The sequence below is a fragment of the Eucalyptus grandis genome, chromosome 2, assembly GCF_016545825.1.
Source record: "Eucalyptus grandis isolate ANBG69807.140 chromosome 2, ASM1654582v1, whole genome shotgun sequence".
NCBI lineage: Eukaryota > Viridiplantae > Streptophyta > Magnoliopsida > Myrtales > Myrtaceae > Eucalyptus > Eucalyptus grandis.
The window spans coordinates 20677138-20694983 of NC_052613.1; the positions used below are offsets into that span (position 1 = coordinate 20677138).

A 17846-nucleotide genomic window follows, 5' to 3' on the forward strand; every position below is an offset into this window, starting at 1 on the left:
AATTTAATATTCAACTGCATTTTTACGATAAATTTTAAAATTTCAAATGAATTTATCCCAATTTTTTAAGGCGCATGCTGATGTGACATCTACTAAATACCTCGTTAGAAAACAAACAGAAAATTTGAAAAGACAAAATGAAAATTGAATTATCGCTTGCTGTTGATCATCATTCATCTTCTACTTTTCAAACTAAAAAAAAAAAAAAATGATAATGACTCGAAGCTTGACAGAAATGAACAAACAAAACAAAAAGACGAAAGTAAGGGGCCGCATGGAAACGTTTGAAACGTGTTTAGTTGCGTTGTTCATTTTTTTTTGTTCTTTTGTTCCTGGAACACCAAAAGAACAAAAAAAAAAAAAAAAACTTACTTCTTGTTCCATAAACAATTTTGAAGAAACGTTTTTTTCTCTTCTTCTTTTCTTCTTCTTTTTTTCTTCGTTTTCTTTGCCGGTCGCCGGTCTCGGCCATGGCCGGCGACCGGCCGTTGAGGGCCGGCGACGCTGTTCGAGGGTCGGCGACCTCGCCGGCCCCGGCGAGGCCGAGCCTCGCCTTGGCCGGGTGAGGCTCGACCTCGCCGTGTGGCGGGCGAGGCCGAGCCTCGCCATGGTTGGGCAAGCTCGAGCTCGCCCAAATCCGGCGAGGCTGCCCAGCCTCGTCGACCGGTCACGGAGGCCAAGAACCGGCCGAAAAAGAAAAAAATAAAAAAGAAAGGAGAAAATGAAAAATAAAATAAAAATATTAAAAAATTAAAAGAAACAAAAAAAGAATAAAATTTACCAAACGTGTTTCGTTCATTTTTTATTTAGAACAAGTTTACCAAACGCGTTTTTTATTCAAAAATTGTTCCCGAAACAGAAACATTTTTTTTTTTATTTCTGTTCTCGGGAACATAAAAGGAACATAAATAAAAACATGCACGCCCTAAATAACTTGTTGATCCCATCATCTGTATCTTGGGCCGTGTGAGATCAAGAGGCCAACAGCCATGGCTGCCGTTCGAGCTCACACTATGAGCTTCGAGCTTGAGAAGATGCCACCACGGCTTGTAGAGCCCGAAGGTCGAGGTCATGGAAAAGCTCAAGTGAAGAAAAAAACGTTCGACTAAGGAAGAATATGTCACATTAGCGCTTCTCTTTTAAAAGAATAATAAAAATTGCCACGTTGACGTCAATAAGTTTCAACCTATTACACAAGTGCTAATTTAGCCTTAAAGTTTTCAATTTTGTCAATTTAGAGCCTAAACCTTTGCATGAAATTTCAACGTAATCCTTTCGATTACTCTTCGATGAAAGTTAATGACAGATTTAGTCCTTCTGTAAAAAATTGACCAAAATGACAATATTTGAATTTCTCGCAAAGGTTTAGAATTAAATTGCCAAAGTTTGAAATATTATGATAGAATTAATATTCATATAATAAATTTAGAACTCATTGGACAATTTCCTCTCAAATTGCATAGAGTTGACGGGGGGATTTGAATGCATCAATCTGATAAGTTTGGCTTTGATTGAACTTTCTAAAATTTTATAACTCAATTACACATTCTCGAAAAGTTTGGAACTTCTAATGCACTTATCTTTTTTTTTTTTTTTTCTTAAAACATGGCAAAAACACTAGCTCTAGCTATTCACACTCAGCTGTGTAGACAAAATGTACAAGCATTAAGAGATCCTAACTTTCCAGCACCAAGGACAGACAATTACATTGTTTTGGACGCCGCCAACAGAGGGATCTCGAACTTGTTCCCCTGCCATTGCAGGAGAAGTCACTCGATCTGGACAATCATCCAGAACATGTCATGCCAGATATCTGAACAAATTGGGGTTGTCTTTGTCTCTCTCCAAATAGTCTCGAGTGATCAAGTCCTCAATCCTTTTCTTGATTGCCTTGAAATCAGGCTGCAATAAAACAAAATCAGTTGATAAAAACTGAAAGAACCAGGATGAAGGTATTGAGTCAACACAGCGTCTAATAAAGACCTTAAACATGCGACCCAACTGCTCAACACACTCCATGACCAACTGCTGATGACCCAAAACCTTTCGACTCTTCATGATACGCACAATTGAGGCATCGATTGCATATCTCCGATCCTTATCAACATCTTCTATCACTTTCTTCTTCTCATCCACAGGAGGAAGAGGAATCTGCATGTTGGGAAATATTAAAACAAGACTGCACTGATAAATTAGGGGAGAAAAGCTAAAACAGGATTGCAATGTAGAAAGACATGGTCAGACAATTCAGGACAATTCAAAAACATTCGGTTATACCTTGATCCTCTGCATTTTGTCAGTGAACTTGGAGTTGAACTCAAAGTGTTCAGTGGGAGCAATGTTTTTTGTGTTTGGTTCTTTGTTAAGGATCGAATCAAGCGCTCGTGAATGGCCGAGAAACATCATTCGACCCACGTTTTCGAAGTAGCGTTCGGACATTCCTCTGTTGGTTAGGGAGTTAGGGTCTGTCTGTTTGGCCAAAAAATATTTTTTTTGCGAAAACTTTTACTCATTTTTTCAGGATTTTAATAGGAAAATGAGTCAACAAAAAATATTTTTTATTAATTTTCTTAGTCAATAGAAAATCTATACATGAATTTAGGAATGAGATTTTCTGCTTAAAAAAATTAATTTTTTTTTTTCAAAATATGATTAGATATCATATTAAACTAGAAACTTTGCGTTTGAGCACGAGAACTCAAAGTTTGTTCCTGAGCCCTTGCCAATGGACTTGGGTCTAGAGGCTAGGCGCTGATCGATCGAGGTCCATCAAGTCTAGGCCCATGCCGAAAAGGTTGGGCTTGAAACCTCGATGCCCAGGCTTGAGTCCATAGAGAATGGGCTTGAGATACTAGTGTCGATGGTCGAGACTACGACTCTAGTACCATTGCCTAGCTCCTTGGCATCTCGACTTGGGTCCATAAAGAATAGGGCTAACACTCCGATGGTCATGTTTAGGTCCCTAGTGCTTGGGCATGGGTCCATTGAGGTCGAGATCTAGTCCATCAAGGCCAAGCCTGTGACTCCAGTGTCAATGCCTAGGCTCATGCTCATTGAAGTCGTACCTATGTCCATTGAGGCCAAGCCTAGGACCCTCATGCCTAGGCCCAAGTCCATTGAGACCAAGCTTACGTCCATAGTGCTCGTACCCTTGTTCCTATACATCGGATTGAGTGCGCAGAGGTCAAGCTTGAGACTGCAGTACTATTGCCTGAGTTCACCGAGGTACCCTCAAGCCCATGCCCCAATCCATCTAGATCAGACTTGGGATCATTGCTAGTGTTCATACCCAAGACCCAGGTGCTCATGCTTAGGTTGGGAGGGTCCATTGAAGCCGAGCCCAAGACTTCGGTGCTCATACTTGATTTTACAGGTACCCATGCGCTAGCCACTAGTGCTTGTATAAGATATGCCTATTTTAAGAAAATCAAATCAGATTTTCCTAACTAAATAATGAGAAATATTTTTCAACTTATTTTAAAGTTTTAGCCAAAAAAAAAACTTTTGAAAAAAGATTTCTATAAAATAAATGGAGCTTTAAATACAGTTTTTTTTTTTTTTAGCAAGCTTTAAATACAGTTCAAACGTCTATCTTTTGCTGTTTAAGAGTACTTTGATTGTAATTTCAGACTCTTATTCTTTTATTTTATTTTTTATCTAGTGCAATCAAATTTTTCTATCAATTTGTTTTATAAACACCGTCAGCATCGCTGAGATCTACGCGGGTAATGTCATATCAACGCCACGTCAACAAATTATGAAAATGTAATATTGAAAAGAAAAAATTACGGAGTTGTTGGACCCTTTGGTCATCAGGCTCTCAACTTCTCAAGCCATCCTCGCCAATGGGCCTTGGGGCGGGGCGCCTGTCTCTCTCTCTCTCTCTCTCTCTAAATTGCTCTTTTATTTTTTATTTTTAATGTCTCGAATAGTTTTTATCATGTTAAGTGCGCTGTGTCATCAATTTATTAATGTAAGAAAAAATAAAATGAAAGAGATGATTGCATGATGAAAAATTTGAAAACGAAACAAATAAGTAATTGGAGTTGTCTTTAAAACCGAAGGAGTGAAATTATTATCAAGAAAACAAATAAATAACAAATGCCGCTTTTGCAAAAATTTCTTTCTCAAATCGATTATTTTTCTAAGCCCCGGTGTAGAAAGATGGCAATTTCTAGTCAATTATTTTTCCCGATGTTAAGAGGGTCATAAAACTCTTGAGATTTTAAGTATTTATGGACTGCCAAAAACAATGGCAATTTCGTCCTGAGCAATAGTGCTATGAGCTGTCAAATTATGTCTTGGACCTTAATATGTCCATAAACTACAACATCTGAATTTTGGGACTTAAAATTTGAGAATACTCCCACTTAGGTAAGTTGACAAGTCGGTTAAAATACATTGTGTGAAGCACAAGATGACCTAGGAGGAACACTTTCGAGTTTCATCTCTTCACTCAAAGCATAAGAGGCTACTATACTAGCTTTATCAGGAGGTAGGCACCTTTGAAGAAGAGATGTAAAGTTTATCTTCCCTGTCCAAGGTCCCCAAGTTCCTAGGTAAATATTTTCCTTCCTTACCTAAGTAGGAATGCCCTTGAATTTTACGTCATAAAATTTAGCAATATTGCTAAGAGTTGTCAAATTATGTCGCATATGGAGTGAATTGGACATGAAAGAATGACTACAATACATACTGGCAATGAAAGATTTTGATTCAAAAGTAAGGCTGGCAATTCGTGCTATGTTATATTTATATGTCAATATGATTGCAAAGTGCCATCATTAACAATAGGAGAAAACGTATCATTTTGAACAGGTTTTGAGTTAAGTAGGGTCATGTCATATAGATTTTGGATCTCTTAATAAATTCCTCCAGCGTTTGAGTCTTGTTCTCTTGTCGTGTGTTAGTGTCTAGATGACAACAAATGCGCAGAAAATGAATCTCTTGGGAATGGGATGAAGTATCGATGGGAGATGTATGCCACGTATGGAATAAAGGAGGCGGAAGAGTGCAAAACTTGTAATAGACAAAGGTTTCAATTTTGCATCCGCCCGACCAAACATAGCATGAGTATTAAATGGAGGACTACTCAGATTAAGCAGATTTTAAATGGAAAGAAATCATCTTGTCACTGATGGAGGGATGCAGAGCAGGTGCTTCTGCACTCGGATGTCACTTGGATGATGCGACAGCACATGGTGGGAGAACATATCACCGAGGATAGCTGGTTCGCTGTCGGTAGAGAGAAAAAGGGTAAAACTTCACATACTGAAAATGACATCAACTAATGCGAACTTGGACAATTTGCAATATCGTGAATGGGTAAAACTCTAAAGAAGGAGAAAGCTAAAATTCCAAAACGAAGTTTCGTGGAAGCTTCGAGGAACACCAAAAACGAAGTTTCGAGGAACACCAAAAGACGCAGCTAATTCAATCAGGCTCGTGCTGAACTAATCTATTACGCATCTCCCCTCCCTCCATCTCTCACATAATAGAGCTTGTCCACCCAAATTTGAGGTGGGGAAAGAAACTAAATGCTTATAATCTTATAAACATGGCTATACACCACCGCATATATTTCTGACTGGCTGAATTCCGGCTCATGAAACAACAAATCACCAGATGGCCGATTGCCAAAACATACGAATGAAACATATCTTACTCCAAATAAACTCGCAAAGGGATTATTGAACAAGCATGAAAAAAGAGCTTGCCTTACTAACTAGAGATGTTAAGATGGTCCAATTGATGCAACTTGCCCATTGGAATAATTTCAATCTTACCAACACAAGGCGAAAACACAAAGTCCACTTGTTCACGCTCGGTCGTGTGGACAAAATGTACAAGCATTGAGGCCCTGCTTTCCCAGCACTGAGGAGAGATGCATTTACACTTTTTTCGGTGCACAACCAGGTCCAACAAAGGGATCTTGGCCTTGTTCCTGTGCCATTCAGGAGAAGTCGTCACTCGATCTGGACAATCATCCAGAACATGTCATGCCAGATATCTGAACAAATTGGGGTTGTCTTTGTCTCTCTCCAAATAGTCTCGAGTGATCAAGTCCTCAATCCTTTTCTTAATTGCCTTGAAATCAGGCTGCAATAAAACAAAATCAGTTGATAAAAACTGAAAGAACCAGGATGAAGGTATTGAGTCAACAGTGTCTAATAAAGACCTTAAACATGCGACCCAACTGCTCAACACACTCCATGACCAACTGCTGATGACCCAAAACTTTTCGACTCTTCATGATACGCACAATTGAGGCATCAATTGCGTATCTCCGATCCTTATCCACATCTTCTATCACTTTCTTCTTCTCATCCACAGGAGGAAGAGGAATCTGCATGTTGGAAAAATTAAAGTACGATTGCGCTGATAAAGGTGAGAAAAACTAAAACAGGATTGCAATTAAAGGTTCATGTAGAAAGACCAGGTCAGACAATTCAGGACAATCTAAAAACAGTCGGTGAAACCTTGATCCTCCTCATTTTGTCGGTGAACTTGGAGTTGAACTCAAAGTGATCAGTAGGAGCAATGGTTTTGTGTTTGGTTCTTTGTTAAGGATCTTGTACTTGGCACATGATAAGGAGTGGAGAAGCCTCACAACATCATCATCAGTCAAATTCAACTGGGTCATTATCTCTGAGTAACTCAGTCTATCAGAAGAGTTGAATAACAACAGAGCTGAGGCCTACAAAGCAATAAAGAGGGGATAAAAAGCTTTCAAGTGAAAAAATACATAATGCAAAATAACAAATCCCAAAGTCTACCAGATCTCAAAATTGATAAAAACAAAAAGTTCAAAGAACATATTACCTGATATGTTGTCACTATCAACTCCATGGTTTTTGGCTCAAATTTACCAATAATGTTACACGTCCCTAATGAATAAATCCATGTTAGCTTTCGATGCTTTGTTTTTGTCTGGTAGAATTCCCTGAAAACTTCAACACACTTTACCTGAAACAACAAAAAATAAATAATAACTTTTAAATCAGAGTGAAGCAATAAATTTCAACCATCAGAAATTGCCTACGAACATCAAACAGAACTTCAAATTTTAACTTAGCCAAAATTCTGCAAGTACCATTTCTGCTGGAAGGTTCAAATCAAAGGACTTGTAACTTGGCCAAAAACCAGTAGTCAGAACCGTGACTGTCAAGTCAATGCCAGGATTTGCATTTGTATTATTACTGAGATACTCTTCAAAACTAGTCTGGTTTTCCTTGGCTAACGTCAAATCCGTAACCTGGAACACAGGGGAGTGAATTAGGAGCATATTGCCGCAGGTGAAACTAGTTCTTAAGAAAGAAATCTAGCAACACCAACCATCCCTTCCATCTTTGATGTGAACTGACCACCGCATTGCTGCTTTAATTTTGTCAGGATACTTCTCTCATGGTCATCATTGGCACTCTTATCAAAGAGAAGTCGTCTAGCAAGCTTCTTCCTGCCAGTTTTGATGATTATTAGTAAGCAGTTTGATGGCATCACCAAGCCTCAATTATAATGGATTACGCCACAAATGGATCCACATAACAGACCCCAGTTAGTGGATGAGGCATTTGTTTCCAAAAATTGATATGGCTAAGTTTCATATTCTAATGCATGGAAATTTTATTTGCAGACATGATTAACATGCTTGATATATATATTCTCAGAGTCACTGTAAATTGATTACAAAAATGATCTCATTTTTCTTTTACTACGGAGTACAGAAGAGAGATGTTAAATAATATATAAGGCAAATCAATCTTGAGAACATACGTTCTTCATCTCGACTATCATTGGCATAAAGACAAGCACAGTAGCCTCAGTAAACTTGCACCCATTACTCAAGGGTCTAGCATCCTATGAAATTACAGTATTCAAGAAACTGATAGAACTAGTTTTGACGTATCTAAATAATAGGTAGAAAACTAGTAAGCCCAATTTCAATATATCATGAACCATCTTCTATACATGCTTGAAATTACAGTATTCAAGCCTCGATTATAATGGATGACAACCACAATGGAATATTAAATGGATACACATAAACAGTAGTGGATGAGGCATTTGTTTCCAAAAATTGATATGGCTAAGTTTCATGTTCTAATGCATGAAAATTTTATTTGCAGACATGATTAACATGCTTAATATATATTCTCAGAGTTACTGTAAATTGATTATGGAAATGAGCTCATTTTTCTTTTGCTATAGAGTACAGAATAGAAATGTTAATCAATCTTGAGAATATAGGTTCTTCATCTTGAAGATCATTGGCATAAAAAGACTAGCATAGTTCCCTCAGTAAACCTGCACCCATTACTCAAGGGTCTAGTATCCTATGATGTTGAAGTATTCAAGAAACCGATAGAACTAGTTCTGATGTATCTAAATAATTAGGTAGAAAACTAGTAAGCCCAATTTCAATATATTATGAACTGTCTTCTATACATGCTTGAAATTACAGTATTCAAGCCTCGATTATAAAGATAGTACCTATAGAACTCAGCAAAAAGATCCTTGTCACTGATATATGCAAGCAGCTTTACTACCTGCAAAAGGTGCAATAACCACCTGTGATACTTAAAAATTGATGCTAGACTACATTACAAAAATTAATGTCCAAACAACAGACCTTCTCAAGCATTTCTTCAGTGGCTTCATCGCCCAATTTTTCACCACTTCCCTTCTTAAGTATATCATCACAATAAGTAGCCAATAGCTCTGCAATTGAGCTTCCACCGACACCCTTGTTGCAAAGGGCCTCAAAAGCCTCCTTAAATGCCTGTAAAGAGGAACATCCAAATGAGTATATATCTCATGTAGCTTTTTGAAATCACTTCACAAGATGTGAACCTTATGGAGAAGGATGTGGTTCTGGAAACGTTCATTCACATATGCCACATACTTATCATGCAGCTTAATCAATTTCCTCACGAAAACCTGCCAACAATGAGCTGAATCAATCTTTTTATTTGAAGAACAATTTCCATCTTTTTGAATGAAGGAGTACTTTTTCCCAAAATAGTGATCAAACTCAGCAACAAATTCAACTAAACTATATCGCAATTAGCATAGAGGATTAACTAACTGCCTGACGCTAATCCTGCTCCAAGTAGCTAGCACCCCGCTTTAAGTAAAAAAACACTAAGCTTACTAGAATCCTAGGTCTCTATTCTGTAAGAAGGATAATAGTCCGACCAGAAAGGGTATCCTAGATAGCCATGGAAAATCAAAATATTCCATTTTCACTAAGGGTCGATGGTGATCTTATGGTTTTAATCACTATATGCATAGCTTGTTTTAATCAATGAATGACATCAGATTTTACTCCAAAACAGTCCGAAATCTTAGCTTGTTTTCTTTTGCCGAGTTAATCCAATTGAGTCTCCCACTGTTTACACAATTAATTCTGGTTCATCAAGACACCACTGAAGGACGCAGAATCATTTTGAGACAAGAGAGCAGAAACTGATGAGTAAAGCAAGCAAATTCAGTATCTGACGATGATCAAACTATACAGAAGAATGGAAGGAGACTTTGCTCATTTGAATGAACTAGAGAAAATTCTGTAAATTCATAAGAAATAGTCAAAGCCATGGACTGATAATTTGAGAACCAACCTTCCTGCTGTCAGCTTCATCTTCTGCTTGTTTGACCAAGTCAGTGCCCTCATCAGTGACATGCTGACATATAAGGTACGAAAAACAAGGTAAAGGATGACAGAGACAAGTGTAACTTAATGTGGATGCAATATGGATGACAGAAAACGGACCTGCTTGAATATGTTAGCGAGCGGATCCAAGAATGGGAGCACTTTCGAGAAAACCCTGACCATCCTTGACAAATTTTCAACCTAAAAAGCATCAGAAAACTTGGTAGGTAAACACTCTAAAAAATATTTAGGACTGGATGTTCATAAAAAGACAAGAGCGGAGCCAGAATACCTCAGAATCTTTGAGTAAATCACGATACCCTGAATACCATGTTACAAACAGTGGGGCTTCACATTCAGACCACAACTCATGTTGAACTTTCTGAAGAAAGAGCAAAAAGATCATAATAGCAAAACTAAAAAGTGCATGGAACAAATTCCATCCGGATCCTGGAATATTCAAAATCTCAACAAGAATCAAAGATATGAACTATACTCATAGTCAACTGCACAAGTTCTTCCACCAACCATTAAAGCCAAAATTAACACATGTAAAAGGGACAAACCTCTAGTAGCTTGGGCTCACTGCTTGAATGCAAGTAATGAGAAACCCTATCTTTCTCTCGTTTTAGGCACTCCTCTGCCTGGGAATCCCAATATCAAACATCAAACCTTATGAAATATCATCATCATCATCATCATCATCATCATCATCAAGATGTAAATGATTAGATAGGATCTAAATTCTTATTCACCTTCAACATAAAATCAGGAAAGGAGTCCTCTGAAATCCAACCTGAAGCTTTACGGGAATAATAAGCAGCAGTATCTTTCAGCAAAGCTGCTTCAAAATCATTCTCATAATAATCCATTTGTCCCATGCCAATCTCCACGAATATATCCAGTATATTCTTCAATAAAGCTCGATCAATTTGCTCGCCTTCACGCTCTTTATCAATCTAATGTAAACAATTTCCGTTAGTTAATTCAACATTAACAACAAAGACAGAAAGGGACTGTAGTTAAGTGAACACAAACATACCAATGAGATCAAAGCATCGCTTACTTTCACCTTTAAATCTTGATATACCTTTAAAAGAGCAAACAATGTACAATAGTCAAATTTTAGTGCGGCATCTATGGAGGAAACTGAAAATGACCGTATCAGAGTCAACCAAAAAATCAATGATGAACTGTTTAAAGGCCACAACTATCCTAGCGTGCAATCTAAGCTAAATCCCACAAAAATAAAAATAAAAAGTAATAAAGAGAACAGCAAATCGAAAGATTGTATAGAATTCATACCAGTCTGCGGAAGCAGGTCAGGCCAACTTCATTAAGGGGTGGCAGTGATCTCCTTGCAATGAAGCGGCGATCTAGATAATAGAAGAAACGAGAAAGCCATCTGACCATAGACTTATGATTCTCCCATCTTTTGACAAGCTCTCTCAACATAAACTCATCATGCTTCTCTCTTAATGATGGCAATACCTAAATTGTAAACCGAAGCATTTTGTAATTGATGAGGATAATAAGAACTAAAATGACTGCAGCTACACAAATGAAAGAACTAGATATAACCAATAAGCTAAATACAGGTACTAACCAACTCTGCATTTGAAGAATCATAATTATAAGATAATTAATTATCAGACCATCCCTCCCCATGCAAAGAAAAAGCAATAAATGTCCCTCCCCCTTCCCCCCAAAAAATAAATACATAAATAAATGCAACCATTACGCCAGCAACTGAGAAAGTCACTGGCATATACAAGAACGTAACTCTAACAATGGGGCTAGATAATAAAACTTCTATAACTCCATAACTTCAAGTTTTCCAGACATGCAAAGCTAATGAAGTAAACTCAAGGGAAAACAATCAACCGATATAACAGGAAAACAATCAACCAATATGGCAGGAAAAGGCAGTCGTGAACAGTAAATCTTCCTCACCGTTGACATGATATACTCTTCAAAAGATTCTCTATACTTGCCATATAGTTGCTGGGAGTAATCATGTGGAGGCTTTTGAGTACACATATTGTAGATAGTACTGGTGGGAGGATTGAGAAGAAAAGGATCAACTATTAGCAAACCAATCAAGACATTAGAATAACAATTCTAAGTATCACAACTCGTGAAGTCACAAATGCAGAAGTGAGGCTTACGTGTAGATCATCATGTATTCTTCCGAGCTGATCCCAGTCTCGGGAAGCCCTTCAAGGATATTCTTGAGCTTCATTATACCCTTTTGCGTAATCTCCCATCCTTGTTCTAAATCAATTGTTTTCCTCTCATTCGCTGCCATCTCCAAAATCTTGTTCTCAACACCAAATCTGCACATAGAAGCTGATTAAGTCATTGACGATGGAAAATTGTGAGTTTGAACCAAATCCAACAATGCAATAAAACCGAGGAAAACCACTCCTCTGCAAGGCCAAAACACATTCTATTCACTGCTTCTAGTACGACAATCACTAATCCACCAGAGAAGTATTTAAATAATTACGAGTATCCCATTAGGACTCTGATTTAAAGTCTTGGACGATTAAACAATGTGCCTTAGCCAAACTCAATATTACCGCTAACATCTTGAGCTGTATCAGCTTCCTAATCTAACGCGGAGCATCTACCCGGCACCTGGAATTCTGACCTCAGATAACTCTAGCTCAAATTCCACAACTTCAGCCTTAACTTCAGTCAACCGTTAACAAAAACACATCAACAAGCTCCCAGAACAGAAATTCCCCCATTCCCACGCTGTTTCCACGAACTTCTAGCTAAAAAAAACAGAGTAAAACCTCACGCTTCGACCTCGAAAGGCGAAAGAAGCCGAAACCAAGGCGCAATCCCTCCGAGAAGAGCACAAAAGATCCGAGGTCGATTAACTCGAAATCAACCGCCGGAATCCGGTGGCGAAACGACGGCAGCCGCCGGCGGCGATCGCGAGCCAAGAAACGAGATTGCAAAGCAGAACTAGAAAAACCAGAGAGAGAGAGAGAGAGAGATGATTGGGGAATTGAGAGATTTGGAAGTGCAGAGATCGGATACCTTGGCGAAGAAGGAAAAGGCAGATGGAAGCAGAGCCACCCAGCTCCCCAGCAGAGACGAAGCAGAGTGTGGAATGGAATTTGGGTTAGTTTATTTTAGCGGAAAATCAATCATTTTTAAAAAGAAATATTTTCAATAAAAAGTAATCATTTATTTCCCTGGTGAAAATTAATGAATAATTTTTTTTTTTACCATCAACAAAAATATTTAGAACATAAATTATTATGATGACGAAAACATTTATTTATCAACTTATTATTTCAAGATGACATAATTAATCGTTTTTTGGAATAATATTTTTTAAATCATTTATTCTATGCGAAATAAATGAAGTAATACTAACTAACTACCATAAAATCCCAAATCTCTATCTTCGAATTCCAAGTCGAATCCTCCAGTACAATTGAGTTCATCCCTTTCTCAATTGTCATTGGTTATCCAATTGCTAATAATGGTAACATTAGGGCGTTGCCCTAACATCACCCCACCATGACTAGACATTTAATTTGTGGAGCATGAACAACTAAGAGTTCTATGGTTTTTCTAATCAAAAAAATTTAATCACTCGAAAAGGCTTTGTACCACCTTAGAAAATGCCAATTTAAAAGGACAACATGTGAGATAAAATTCCAATTACTTTGCTGGGCGATGGAAAATCATTTCATGTTCGTGATTGTGCTAACATCTTAAATCTCGAAGTTCAAGAAGGGCCCAAAGGTATCGATGCTTAGGGACCGATATGATTCTTCCTGTTCTTTTGATTCACGAATCGCCCAACAGCAGCCTCGATAGCAAGTCTTGGTTCGTAATAAATTAAGAAAAAAAACCAATAGAAATCAATCAGAATTGTGACGGCCCACATAGATCTCCAGCTTATTGGTTGTGGCTCTCTCTATGTTTCATGGAATCGATAAAAATAAGATGGTTTGACAAGTTAAAAGGGCATAGTGGGAGTATCACGATGAAGATCCCTTGTCCGCTATGGAATGTTCAATCCGAATCATAACTGCTTTCGCGATGATCATGATTCGAAGTCAAAAATTAGCGATTTCGCTTATGCAACTCAACCAAAGTCCTAATGATTAGGAAATCTCTTCACACAATGACATTATAACTTAAGCAATGCAGCATGGGCCTTTTGGAGTTTCATTTGCGACTTAAACTGAACTTGTGACCATGCAATTACAAGACCTTCGCTTCTAAAGTCAAACAAGTAAAATAGTAGTGCTTCGCTTATAAAAAGAAGTGTAAAGCCACCAAAAATCCTAAAATATGTCGATTGTGACACATTTTCATAAAATTTTTCTATGACACCAAAATTCCAAAATTTGTACCTATACGATACATTTACCCTCCATCGTTAATGAAAACCGTTAAAAATTGTCAAAAAAAACAAACGGTGTTGGCCATGTGGCGTTGTCTCATTTGAAAAATCATCTAATAAAATATTGATGGAGGGTAAATATGTCACTTTGGTACAAATTTGTGATCTTTTATATCATAAAAAAAAAAATTAGTGTAAATATATTACGATGGGCATAGTTTGAGATTTTTATGTTATAGAAAGCATTTGGGTAAATATCTCAGGGTGAGCAAAGTTTTGAGTTTTTTTTTTTTTTTTCGTAACTTTTTCCCTAAAAGGGAGGGAAACAATTCAAAAATGGCAAGGGAATTGACCGCAGTATTGCAATTTTGATTATCACATAATATTTAGATAATTTTTCCAATAAATGTATTTATCCTAGAATGCTGATGTCCAAATTGTAAATATAGCATCTTAATTGGATACACTTTTTCCTAGGTTAATTCCCTAAAAATCCCAAACTTTAGGTCCAATCTTAAATTTGCCTCAAACTTTTTCTATCTTAGAAAAAACCTAAAACTTTAGGTTTAATCCCAAATTTACCTCAAACTTTTCTTTTGTCTGAAAAAAAAAAAAAAACTAAACATTAGGTCTAGTCCCAAATCTATCCCAAATTTTATTTTTTCTAAAAAAAGATCACCAAATTCTTATATGTTCTCAAATTTACCTCATGTTCTAGTCTCAACTTAACGTGGCATTTCTACATCGATAATAAATACATATTAGCAAGATGAAATGGAAAATTATTGTCAAAATAAAACCGTTCTAGAATATAAAATTGGGGACAACAACATGTGACTTTTGGACAAAGGTCTAATAGTGGCAATTTTAAGACTAGTGTAAAAATTGATGATTTTTCGACAAAAAATATTGGGGTGATTTGGGATTATACCAAAAGTATGAGCTTTTTCCCAAGATAGAAAAAAAGTTTGGGGCACATTTGGAATTAAGCTTAAAGTTTGAGGTTTTTTCTAAGCTTAAAAAAAAAATTATGGTAGATTTGAGACTAAACCTAAAATTTGGGGTTTTTTTCTAAGATAAAAAAAAATTTATGATAGAATTAGAGCTCAATCCAAAGTTTGGGATTTTTTAGGGAATTAGTTCCTTTTTTTTTTCCCATTGATCTTATGTTCTTTAATGTACGAAAATCACTTCGGGGAGTAAAATACTACTTTTTGCTGCTCAAAACGAGAAAATTAATTTTTCGGTTCTTCTTTCGCCTTTTTCGCTCGAGGAGAACCGCCCCAAGGCATCATCTTCCATTTTCCTCCATAAAATTTCTCCACCTCGTCGGGAACGGAGCTGATTCCACCCCTTCCTCTCTCTCCCTCTCTCCGCCATCTTCATCTTCACCGTCGTCGAGCAATCGGAACGGGGACGAACCCTTCGACTGCTGCTTTTGGAGGGCCCGAGTTCTTCTTCTCTTCACTTGGTATGAAGCTTTTTCGGAATGCCCACCACCTGTTTGATTAAATGCGCCTGAGGAAGAAGGGGTTTTTTTTTTTAGAGTGTTAGATCGTCGAAGATGATGGTTTATGAAGGGTTCAAGGACATTCTCAAGATTCAGAAGTTCAGGAGGTTCGTGGGTTACTCTGTGTTCTATTGCTTCACTGCCGTCTTGAGCTACGCTTACACCAACAACACGTGAGTCTTTGCTATCTTTTTCCCGACTCGTTTGAATAATTTTCTCTACCGCTGTTCGGATTCCGAAGCTGATTCTTGTAATCTTCGTCGTCGTTGTTGCAGTACTAGAGCTGGGTATTCTAGAGCAGACCAGTATTATGCGGCTTACCCGGCTGGAACCGAGTTGTTGGGTGATTCTGATAAGGTCAGTTGGTGCTTTGTTCATGTGGCACTTTCTACCTTGTACTGCATTTTTTTCTTGGTTGTTTATGATTTACAACTGATGCCTGATTAATGAATTTGGGTATAGTTGTACAAAGCCGCTCTTGGCAATTGCTTCGAAGCAGAAGAGTGGGGTTCCATTGAGTTCTGCATCATGTCCAAGCACTTCGAGCGCCAAGGAAAAGCGCCATATGCGTATCATGCTGTAAGTGACTGGCTTCCCAAATGTCAATATATGCGTTTGCTTTTGCATTCCTCTTGTTTAAGGTTACTCCTGTCATGATGAATGTGCTGTTATTGGTGGAGAGGATGATTCAAGAGTGCCTTGTTCTATTATGGACCACGTTGAAACCACAATGGTTGACTGTTACAATCGAAAGCGGGAATTTTTTTTCCCCTTTTGTATTGTTGTGTATGTATGGATCAGAAAATCCCAAGCTTTTGGAGATTGAGGAAACAATTATTTTCCCTTGCTTTGCTAATTTGAAACAAATGGTTTTCGTTTCTCATCTTAATCGTCCTTACCATGCGGGCCTTTGTTTTGTGGCCTGACGGCTTGACTGATGTTCGAGTAAAAAAGTGGTTGCCCTCAGGGAAATGCTTTGACACTACTGTGATTGTTGAACTGAGTCATACTAAAAGTCAAGAACTAAGAGGAAAGAATAATATCTCATTCATAGATTAGGTGTCCAGTGTCATTTTCTCTTATCCTAATGGTGCAGCGAAACTCTTAGCAACCGTCATCAAAGACTTGAAACTGAAACTTGACATTGCACGATTAAGCTGCTGGTGCATGGCGGGGTTGTGCAGATCAGGATCCATAGCTGGTTCTGATTCTTTCATCTTAAAAGATAGGATTCTAGTACAAATCAAGGATCTAAGATCCTGAAAAATTGTCTAACTGAAGCTTGTGATGCCAATTAACTTTGTTATACATAATTAAGTGCATATAAACCTTTAAAAGAAGGAATGAAGATAAAAGAGGGAGTTCTCATTTGAGAGGTCAAGGTTTTAATCGTAGTATACACAAATTCCAACTTAAGCACACTCTTGCATTTAAAGTGTCAACTTCGCACTGCAAAGCTCATTGCTCCTCATATTTGGTCTCTGTTTTTCTATGCTGCAGCAATATATGGCACACCTTCTCTCCCTTGGACAACTAGATGGATCTGGATAGAGGGAAAATGCTGATACTGCGGGATTTATTTGTTGGACTGTGTAAAGATTAAGTTGAGGATAGAGGGAACATCTTTCTGTTTGGATTTGTTAAAAATTGTAAAACCAAGAGCCCGTGGCTTAGTTTTATGATTAATATGCTGAATGGTATTAGTTTCATCATCTAATAGTTCCGAAAATTAAGTTTTAAATAAAGAGTATGATTTGATCGTGCTATTCAGGGGTTTTATCATTGTTCTGATCAATTTATGTTGCCCTGTTTTGGATTGGTATTCATTCTGCATCCTGTTTTCTATTATTTGCTTTCATTGTGCATCCAAAGTTATAGGATAAATTCCAGTGGTGGTGACTGGCTTCCCAAATGTCGATATACATGTTTGCTTTTGCATTCCTCTTGTTTAAGGTTACTCCGAGTCATGATGAATGTGCTGTTATTGGTGGAGAGGATGATTCCAGAGTGCCTTGTTCTATTATGGACCACGTTGAAACCACAATGGTTGACTGTTACAATCGAAAGTTGGAATTTATTTTTCTTTCCCCTTTTCTATTGTTGTGTAATTGTTGTGTATGTATGGATTAGAAAAAACCAAGCATTTGGAGATGGAGGAAACAATGAATTTCCCTTTATTTGCTAATTTAAAACAAATGGTTTTCATTTCTCATCTTAATTGTCCTTACCATGTGGGCCTTTGTATTGTGGCCTGACAGCTTGACTGATGTTTGAGTAAAAAACCATTTGCCCTCAGGGAAATGCTTTGACAT

The 17846-nt window shown here is 37.5% G+C and overlaps 3 protein-coding genes across 4 annotated transcripts; 1 reads left to right on the forward strand and 2 right to left on the reverse strand.

Annotated features, from left to right (window-relative positions):
• Window positions 1–1760: 1760 nt before the first annotated feature.
• LOC108957468 (cullin-1-like) lies at window positions 1761–2364 on the reverse strand. Its single transcript, XM_018868096.2, has 3 exons — window positions 2278–2364; window positions 1984–2151; window positions 1761–1902 (listed from the first exon to the last, which is right to left on the reverse strand). The coding sequence occupies exons 1-3, from the start codon at window positions 2290–2292 to the stop codon at window positions 1801–1803; spliced, it is 285 nt and encodes a 94-aa protein (XP_018723641.2). The 5' UTR covers window positions 2293–2364; the 3' UTR covers window positions 1761–1800.
• Window positions 2365–5521: 3157 nt separating this feature from the next.
• Window positions 5522–12782, reverse strand: LOC104425941 (cullin-1). Its single transcript, XM_010038823.3, is given in 20 exon segments — window positions 5522–6099; window positions 6179–6346; window positions 6480–6550; window positions 6553–6697; window positions 6823–6966; window positions 7094–7255; window positions 7336–7456; window positions 8491–8546; window positions 8630–8779; window positions 8851–8937; window positions 9618–9680; window positions 9770–9850; window positions 9942–10031; window positions 10216–10293; window positions 10405–10608; window positions 10692–10739; window positions 10955–11140; window positions 11603–11702; window positions 11818–11985; window positions 12701–12782. Coding segments are annotated over 19 exon segments (2196 nt in total). The 5' UTR covers window positions 11958–11985; window positions 12701–12782; the 3' UTR covers window positions 5522–5997.
• A 2466-nt stretch (window positions 12783–15248) lies between these two features.
• Window positions 15249–17300, forward strand: LOC104426080. Of its 2 annotated transcripts, none has more exons than XM_010039035.3 (5): window positions 15249–15495; window positions 15579–15707; window positions 15810–15891; window positions 15997–16113; window positions 17035–17300. In XM_010039035.3, the coding sequence occupies exons 2-5, from the start codon at window positions 15589–15591 to the stop codon at window positions 17083–17085; spliced, it is 369 nt and encodes a 122-aa protein (XP_010037337.1). In that variant the 5' UTR covers window positions 15249–15495; window positions 15579–15588; the 3' UTR covers window positions 17086–17300. The 2 variants fall into 2 exon arrangements, with proteins under 2 accessions (XP_010037337.1, XP_018723644.1); XM_018868099.2 differs by having other exon boundaries at window positions 15250–15495; window positions 15571–15707.
• Window positions 17301–17846: the final 546 nt, after the last annotated feature.